This window comes from Clupea harengus, chromosome 16, assembly GCF_900700415.2.
Source record: "Clupea harengus chromosome 16, Ch_v2.0.2, whole genome shotgun sequence".
Classification (NCBI taxonomy): domain Eukaryota; kingdom Metazoa; phylum Chordata; class Actinopteri; order Clupeiformes; family Clupeidae; genus Clupea; species Clupea harengus.
Window position 1 is genome coordinate 18,448,935 of NC_045167.1, and position 10,000 is coordinate 18,458,934.

Genomic DNA, 10,000 nt, shown 5'->3' on the forward strand with positions numbered 1-10,000 from the left:
TTCTGTTCCACAGCTGTACAACTGTGATTTTAACAGTCATGTATTCAGTCTGTGACCTGAGCACTGTATCAATATCGCACTGTTTCGTGTATGATTAATAGCTTGTTGGGCATTTGATCAGTTTAGCATTTAATTTAATCCGTCTAGTCATCTCAGGAAGTGTACCGGTGCCTGCAGCTATGGGAGGGAAATAGCAGATGAAACAAGCCTATTTTGCGCAGTAACACCATCATCTATCACAGGCTCTCATGTTGGTGAGCTCTCATCTTATTGGGAGGCTGAGGCACCTCTGACTGCAGGAGAGTGGGAATATTGATGTTGGCCAGAAATAAAATAAAAATTCTACCCAGGAATCTGCAGCTTGGTGATATTAAATGCATAATAAAACTCACTCTCATTGATCCGGCTCCTCTCTGGGGGGGCTAATTAATGGCGCTCTGAAGGGAAGCTAAATGCTAAACGTCAGCGGCCAACGCGCTCTAACACTCTGCCCCATTTACGTTTTACGTGGTTGTCCCAGGAATACCTCGGAAAAAGGAATCACCCCCCCTCCCCCTCCCCCGAGGTATGACCTGTCTGAGTGGAGGCCACGTCCCAAGCGGTCGGGTTCTGGGATTCTGTACGTGCCTCTGCAGTGAGTGAGCCTGGCCCGGGCGCTTTGTCTGGAGGGGCTCCCCTTTACTTACACCGTCTGTGTTTAGAACTGTGTGCCACTGAGGCTTTGTGGAGAAACCACATCCCTGACTCACACACGTACACACACACATACACACGCACACACACACACACACACACATACACACACAGACACGCACACACGCACACACAATTGTCCTTAGGAAGACATCAGTAAACCACCCATCTGAGCTGACACCATCGATCTGCCGTCTCTAGTGTAGACGGGTGGCCTGATGCTTCAGAGGACGCTCTGAAGTGGACGACGTTCCGTGGATTATATAAACATTCACAGGATTTCGCTGGATCGCCGCTGCCTCCTCCTGCAGTTGTGCGCTCGTCTGCCATTGTTCTGGGCGATGGGTGCTGACGGACGAGCCTTGGCTGCTCACACACCGGAACGGGATGTGCGGAGTGATTATGCCCTAAGAACAAAAGCAGTCTTTTGCAAGTGTTAGCGAGAAAAGAGGAAACATGCACGCACAAACAAACAAACAGATGCAGACTCGCAAACATTCTGGCGTGGGCACAAGCATGCACACACACACACACACACACCAAACACACACACCACACACACACACACACACACACACACACACACACACACACACCACACACCACACACACATACACACCACACACACACACACCACGCACACACACACACACACACACGCACACCACACACACATAACACCCACATACACGCAAGGCCGGGAATTAGTACTATTAAAGCTTTCAGTTCAACAGAATAAAAAATGAACCCTGAACGTCTATAATCTATCTAATGATGCCGACATAGTGTTAGTAAACCACATAGCACTTCAAAAGAACTCGACTCTAGCAAGACGAGCACTCCGCTCCGCTCCTCTCCACTCCGCTCCGTGTCCGGGCGCGCACCTCTCACATCTCCAGGCAGACCTACTAACCCCGCTCTAGCCCAGCAGGCAGCTGACAGCAGAAAGAGCGTTGAGACGCTCACAGCCTTAAGTCCACTGCCTTAAAGTAAACCTAAAGCGGCCTGACTGACTCTCTGGGGCTGGCGGTGTATGGTGTCCCCCAGATCGTGGCCATGAGGTTTGAAACTCCCCGTCTGGCGGGTGGGTGAGTGCCGTGGCGGGGATGGCGGCGGCGCTGAGCGCGGGAGGGCCCTAATGGATTTAAGTGTTCGTTAGGGCCCGTAAACCAGAGCACATCATCTGGGGCCCATCTGTTGGCGGCGGGACGAAGCTGACGGATGAGGGCTCCGCGCCCACTCTGCACACTCCACACATCAGCTCCTGCCTCCCACCCGCCTGCACGGCTGCCTGCCTAATGCGGCGGAGCACGCCTGGTGCTCTGGAGCTGAGTCTCTTTTGGTTGCTTTTGTTCAACTTGAACTCTCGATGTTGCTATTGTTGTGTCCATCCTCTAGGCTACTGTTTTCCCATCTGGCTCATCCTCTCTCCATGTCTCAAATCGCACATTTACAATCTCTTGTTCACTCTCTCTCTCTCTCTCTCTCTCTCTCTCTCTCTCTCTCTCTCTCTCTCTGAGTCCACACATCTAGATAGGACCGGATACTGTGCCCATTATGCATCCCTGGCAGTAGCAGTGCCCCTCTGTGTCCAGACCGGGCAGCATCTGCTCATTATACCACGCCAGGTTGCTCGTTTGATATCCCTCTGTGGCCTGTCAGCCCTGTCCAGATGATTTGCAGATCTGGCAAGCGTTCAGCTCACAGGAATTTTTTTTTTTTCTCCTGTGACTGACCAACCCACTGGACGGACGGCCGACCGACCGGACACATAACTGCTCAGAGCCTCCAGGCGGCCCTTTTAAAATGTTGCCGGGGGCGTCAGGGGTCAGATCCGCAGCGGCAGGGAAGCAGGTGGACGGCGGTTAGTCCTCCGGCTCTCTCTCTCTCGCGCGCGCCCCGGCCGGAATCACATGAGATATAAAGCCTGGGACGGACCCTAACTCTCTCAGGTTGCCTGAACTGTGGACGCGGTCCAAGCCTCGCTGCTATCTTTCATCCAAGCCGAGGGAGATGTCCCCCGCCCCCGTCCAGGCTGTGACATTCATTCACGTGTTTGCACTTAATGGACTCTTTTTTTCCTTTTCGTCCTTTTGTTCACTCTTATCCGCTGTGGGCGAAACACCCTATGTGGGTGCGTTTAATCCCTTTGCTATGAAAGTGTGTGTCGATGGGCTCTCTTTCCCCCTGGAAGAGTGTAGTTGCAGTTGCAGTGCAGTTGTTAAAAAGGTGCTCTGAGGGACTGCTAACCTTTGATCTCTTTTCTTCACAACTCTGGCCTCTGCCTCTCTCTTTCTTTCTCTCTCTCTCTCTGTCTCTCTATATCTCACTCACTCACACACAAAACACACACACACACACACACACACACACACACACACACACACACACACACTCACACCTATGTTTGGGGGGAAATGCAGAAGCAGCTCAACACTGCAGTATTTTGTTGTCTGTCTCCTGTGCTGTTTATGTCTTTTTTTCCACTTTCATGTGAGGAAACACTTTTCCTTGCCTTTGTATTTCCCCCCTACCTTTTTTTTTTCTCCAGCCTCTCTCGTTGCAAACTAGATGAAAACCCCCTTATTTTTGATGGCTTGGTTTGAGAAAGAGCCAGGTCTTTTCATGAGAGCATGCGAGAAATTCCAAACTTTAGACCCCAGCATTAAGTAAACCAGCGTTTCCCGGACTGGCGTTTGACCTGGTGAGACCCCTGTGTCTCCGGCTATCCGACAGTGACGGGGCAGTACTTTAGCCGGAGCTTGTCACAAACAATTGGCTCTTGCGTACAGCTGGGACGGTTGATTTGGATGAACAGAGGGTTGTTTTTCCCTTTGCGAAGCTCCTCGGGGTCCTTGGGAAGGAAGGTGAGTTAAACTAGCACTAATGGCTCCCGTCACTAAACTCACTGACCTTAAACTTCTAGGTAGATTAAAGTGTTTCTTAACTTAAATTTGTATGACACTGTACCACCAAAAGAAAAAAAATGACATTTAACAAGCCAACCCTGCTTGAATGAGTAGCATACTTCAAAAGCCATTACCCCAGACTTCAAATAAGAAATGTACACAGTGAGAAGCCTGAAGAAACCACAGTAGAGGATAGAGGAAGCTCTGGGAATAAGATGAAGGAATAACAGGTTTTATTCTGCATATTTTTCTTTTCTTCTAGCAAAATGCAGTGTTCCACATAAAAGCACGACAGCTTCTGAAACACAGACAGGCATCTAGACCTTTTTGCTGGGTTGATATGCGACGCGGTGCGGAAAAAGGCTTGACTTTTTAGAATCAATAGGCACATCAGAATCATATATCGCCCCCATTTAGAGCATGACAAGTCATTAAATATGAATGCAAGCCCTTACATCGGGTTTCATCAGTCCGTTTTGTTGGCGGTGGGGGTTTGATATCAGCCCGTGTCAACCTCTCCCCCCCTCCCCTCCTCCCTGTGTTGTGAGCACAGTCATCTTCCCTCCCTCCGCTACCGGTTGGAGCATTGGAGGTGAGTGGGACGCTGGGCTGGGTGTTATTCATGCCCCTGTCAAGGATCCGCCTGCTCCCGGGTAAGCTGAGAATGATGGACCCGCTCCTCAGACATGGCTGCCAGGACGCTGAGCTGGAGATGAATAGACTTTCAGCATCGAGTGGAGAGAGAGAGAGGGAGAGAGAGGGAGATAGAGGGAGAGAGAGAGAGAAGGAGAGAGAGAGAGAGAGACAGCGAGAGAGAGATAGAAAGACAGACAGAGAGAGCGAGAGAGAGCAAGAGGAGAGAGAGACAGAGGGAGAGGGGGGAGAGAGAGAAAGAGAGAGAGAGAGAAAAAAAAGGGGCATCTTTTATGCTGAGATGCTGAAAAATCGGTAGTTGAGGAGAGGTGGGAAAGCGGTCATGGCAGCATACGCAGAGACAGAACCGATGATGATGGTGATGATGATGACAGGGCTCTGTCCAGTGGGATACAAAGGAGCGAGAGGAAGAGTGAGGCCCTCTCCGCTGCCGTATAACACAGTAGGCTTACAGTGCCGACAGACCCTTCGCTCTGGTCTTTGTCAGTGGAAATGGGCAAGGCACAGAGGAACCACTGACAGCACAATAGACTGCAGTAATTAACTTACAGCACAAATCCAGCACTCTGGCCACGGAGACTATTGTACTAACCAGAGCATTAGGGCCCCAGGCCAGTCTCGTCCCTTGTTCAAGATTGCTTATTCTCTCCGTCAAAAATGCAATTTGTTGCAGGACAAGGTTGGCTCATTTGCTTCCAAAAAAAGGTGTTAACATTGCGACCGCCTTTTCATCAGTCCATTGGGTTTTTGAACTTCACCAACATGTGCCACAGGGGTACACCAGCTAGTGAAGCACACCGCCCACCATTAATCTCATAGAGGACAAGTTAACCTGGTCTCTCTCCTGTGCTGCCATCATTTCAGCCATTACTGCATTCTCCCAAGGTTGTCAGAATGCCACTGTCCTTCCACCCACCACCCTTGTCTCTTTGTCTAGCTTTCCCTGACACCCCCCCCACAGACACATACACACACATCACATACATTACACACCACCACCACCACACACACACAGACACATCACATACATTACAGTTCCTCCACACACATTACACACCACCACCACCACCACACACACACACATACCAACACACACACTTCCCCTGACACCCCACACACACATACACAAAAACACATACATTACAGCCCCTCCACACACATTACACACCACCACTACACACACACACACACATACCAACACACACACTTCCCCTGACAGCCCCCCACATACACATACACACATTACAGCCCCTAAACACACATTACACACCACCACCACCACACACACACACACACACACACACACACACATCCAGTCCCAGTCTCTCTCCACCCCTGTTTCAGCTGCCCCCTGTTAATATGATGACAAACGCTTAGCTAGCGGGCACTTCAAAGGCCACCTCCAAGCCAAGCGTCCAGCCAGTGCCCGGGCAGGCCTGGGGTGATTAAGTCAGGCCGGCTGTCACCGCGCCGCGCGCCGATACCGGGGGAGGGGGCTTCGGTGTAAATGATTTGGGTTGCTAATGAGACATTAGAGGCCACAGGAATTTATAGGCCGGGGCTGTGTGACCCACTTCATGAGGTCGTTGCTGTTGTCTCGCCACTCGTTTGGGGAAAGAAGAAGAGCCAACGCTCACTCTCCCGTTCCCGCACTGACTTTGGAGTCCGGTCACTATCCCTCCTCGCCCTGTCCGACCGTTATTTATTTATTTATTTTTGGCTGCCAAAAAAAATGGTGTTTCTGAATTTTGAAGCAGTGGTCAAAGAGGCTCTGTGGTGGTTCAGTGCTCTCAAAGTCCTTTTGTTGGGAAATGGTGAAGATGAAGGCATCTCTTGCCTTAGAACCGTGCTCTTGGTCAATAGATTTACATCAGAGATTGTATTGAGTTTCAGTCTCTTTTACATATCAATGCAGCCTGCTCCAGATATAGGCCCAGTGTTTCTTTACAGCACTCAACAGCTGATAATGATGATAGGAATGCTTCGAGTTGGCTACTGTTCCTGTGTGATGTTTGCAGTTATTACACTTTTACCACATTTATGACATTTTTTGAATGCTCTTGAGCTAAGCGTGTTAAAACCAAGGGATCTGGTGCACGTTTAGTTGGCGGTTGTGTTTCCCAAGAGCAGTGTTTCGCATCATGGTTATTTGATAGCGCTGGAGCCCGGCCCCTCTTGGCCCCTGGACTTGGAGCCCACACAGGCAAACATTTACACAGCACTAGGCCAGAGCTCTGATAAGTGTGGCACGGAGATTAAATATGGTTTGTTTTATGATGATTATAACTCACATGACTGTAAACTTTAACAACGTCAAGTCATTGCCGAAGTAAGTGGAATCCATTTTAACAGCTCATCGCTTTGTCGAGTGTCTGTTATCTTGCAGAAGTTCCCCAGATGTAGGGGAGAGAATTTGTCTGTCTTTAAAAAAAAAAAAAAAAAAACGTGGCTTGTTCCAAATGCTCTCATTACTTGAAATAGTGTATCTGAGGTCGGAAAAGAGTCTGTTTGTGTCGGAAAAATAGACGATCCGAGTTCTCCGTTAGCTTGTTAAAGTCCCACACAATTGACAGCGAGAAATAAAACCTCCTACAGTACACCACAAGCCATTAGCATGTTTAATCACCACTCTGTTTGTGTACGTCATCACGGCCCTGTTAGCGGAGAGCGAAAATAAACAGAACGATCTCCTAATGGCTGACACTTAATTTGAATGTCATGCAATGCCCTGGTGTTTCTGATGAGATTTATGGATTTAAGCTAAAGACGTGGTTATACACACACACACATGCACTTACTCCTTAACCCCTAACCCCACCACACACACAATTAAGTGGGGGCCACCTCCCTTTCTTGTGTCACCCGTCAAACATGTTGTGCCTCCCCGACTGATCCCCCTCATACTGCGGGCATATGGCACAGATGTGCGCACCGCCGAGAAGGCACTGCCGGATATTAGATGTTGTAAATATTTAAATCGACAACAGCGTCTCTCTTTTTTGGGGGGTTTATTTTTAGTTAATTTTAACGGCCTAATTGGAACATTAAGCCGTAGCGAGGAGAAAGGTGATACCATGCGTGTCGGGCTGATTGCATTTCATCTGTGTTTATAAGGCACCCTCCAACACAGATGAACATCAGGCATTAGTTTCTCTCTCCCTCCTTGTCTGAGTGTGTGTGTGTGTGTGTCTGTGTGTGTGTTTGTGTCTGTGTCTGTGTCTGTGTGTGTGTGTGTGTGTGTGTGTGTGTGTGTGTGTGTGTGTGTGTGTGTGTGTGTGTGTGTGTAAGGGAAAGACATCGGTATAAGCAGAGAGAGAGATTGACAGAGAGAGAGAGACAGAGAAAGAGAGAGAAAGAGAGAGAGAGAGAGACAGAGAGTGTGTGTGTGTGTACATTTGTACATTTGTATGTATAGTGTCTGTGGTAGGTGTGCAAACATTTGGCTTGTTCACTATGGATGCACATATTTGTGTCTTCCTATTAGTTACTACAGTATGTACAGTTTGTTTCGGGGGGTAGTTTTGCTTGTGTTCCACATATCCGTGTTAGTTATGGGCTTTCATCACCACTTTGTAGTGCAGGCCTACAGGACTGCACCACGCACCGTCACACACATGTCACGCAGGGCCATATGCGCCGCCTGGTCTTTTACAAGGATCTACAATCAAGCAGCTCGGCTAAATTAACCTCGTAGCACATGTGTGCGCACACAGACTTACTGCTCCCAACCGCACAGGAAGCCTGCTGCCCTCATCCTATGCGCCGCGGCGAGCAGATGGATCGGGCCCCGTCTGAGAAAGGCCCTGTTTACACAGGCCGTGTAAACAGCCGTCTATCCTGCCATCCTATAGCCTCAGCGTATGGTCAGATGAAGCTCGCTAGGCTGGACTCGAAGCTGTAAATCGCCTTCTGTAAACATTGTGTGTGTGTGTGTGTGTGGCAGTGTGTCTGTGTGTGTGTGTGTGTGTTTGTGTCTGTTTGTCTCACTGTCTGTGTGTGTGTGTGTCTGTGTGTGTGTGTGTGTTTGTGTGTGAATGTGTCTGTGTGTGTGTGTGTGTTGGAGAGTGTCAGTGTGAGGTAAAAGTTGGTGTTTACCAAACATCACATAATGTTCCTCCTAAGTGGAGTTTGACACCCTACAATCTCAGCCAGTGTTTGTGTGAGTTTATGTAATTGTGTGAGTGTTTGTGTGTGTATGTGCATGCATGTGTGTATATATGTGTTTGTGTGTGTGTGTGCGTATGTGTGCGTGTGGGTGTGTGTGTGCGTGTGCGTGTGCGTGTGCGTGTGTGTGTGTGTGTGCGTGTGCGTGTGTGTGTGTGTGTGGCACTGTGCCCTTTCTACCCGTGTGCTCAAGTGCTCCTGGGGCAATAAAATCTCCACTTTTTTTTACTACCCCTCTGCGAGTGAGTGAGCGGGCGAGCGAGAGAGTGAAATCCCTGTGCCCAGAGAAGGACCAGTGTGTTAACACTCTGTGACCAACACTCCCTCGGGAGCTCATAAAGCCAGTCCATTCACTAACCAGCCCCCAAACGCGGCATGCCAAAGGTGCTCTCTACATGGGCCGCTCAGACCAGCGCACAATACAGCACAGAGAGATCTCACTGACCCTGACTGACTGGGGGGGGCGGCTACTGTAAGAGCCCGTGGTGTGTAAATGCCTGTCCCAGGCCCCGGCCCTAAAGGCCCATTGTGCACGATGGTAGTGACTAAAGCCCAGCTTTTGTGGCCTGAGGGCAGCAAGGGCGGCGAGGGCCCTGGCGGATTTGCATAGTTTCGGTGGCGGCAGCGATGGTGTCGGTGGTGCCGTGGGCGGGTGGGGGGGGTGGTGATGGCGGGCTGTTACGGGCCTCCAGTGAACCACAAACATGCTCTGCGCCCGCCGCATGCCAGAGCCCTCGGCTGCCATCATCGGGGCCTGAGGAGGAGGAGGTGTGACACACAGAAGCAGTCAGTGTGTCACTGGACCAAGGGGTTGTGTGTGTGTGTGTGTGTGTGTGTGTGTGTATGTGTGTGGGGTGGAGTTGGACGTAACCGCTGATGGCTTAGAGGTCGAGCATGGGTCACGCTAGTCGGCCACTTAGGGACAATGGGCTGCTTTGTGGGTTGGACGCGCCACAGAATGCCCCCCCCAACTATCCACCATCCCCTCCTGACTCTGTAATGATGGCTGTGGCTGTTTGCATTCGTGCGTCAGTCTTTGCCGACTGCGTGTGTGTGTGTTTAAGAGTCTGTCCGCCTCCGTGTGTGTGTGTGTGTGTGTGTGTGTGTGTGTGTGTCTTTGTGCATGCGTGTATGTATGTGTGTACGAGAGTGACCATGTGCTCAGTTATTTCCTGTGCCCTCTCTGAGCGGAGGAACTGATCTCTTTGTTTGGTGTTGTCTTCTGTCTGCCCCTCAGATCGAGAATGTAGACACCTGCCTCAACTTCCTGGACGCCAGAGGAGTGAACGTTCAGGGACTCTCCGCAGAAGGTAAGACTGTTTTCACCGATCGTGTGTCTCACTTCCTTCTCGTGTTTAAAGAATGACTAAGTCAGTCCTTGTCAGAGCACAAGTGAATGTCAGAGCACTGGAGAAATGTTTTTAAAGCCGCGATTTAATCAAACAACCCTGCCACCACCAAGGCATGCTGTTCCTCATGTCTGCACCAGCTACCTTTAGTTGAACCTTTGGATAGTGTTTGTGTGTGTGTCTCTCTCCTTGTGTGTCTCTGTGTGTAGTGTTTTTTGTGTGTGTTTTAT

General features: G+C 50.0%; 1 protein-coding gene across 3 annotated transcripts in view; it reads left to right on the forward strand.

Annotated features, from left to right (window-relative positions):
* nav3 (neuron navigator 3) overlaps positions 1-10,000 on the forward strand; it is a 165,691-nt gene that overhangs the window by 52,099 nt on the left and 103,592 nt on the right. For all 3 annotated transcript variants that reach the window (XM_031583052.2, XM_031583053.2, XM_031583054.2), the window contains exon 4: positions 9,659-9,731. In XM_031583052.2, the coding sequence (XP_031438912.1) occupies positions 9,659-9,731 (73 nt within the window). The remainder of the gene's footprint in view (positions 1-9,658; positions 9,732-10,000) is intronic.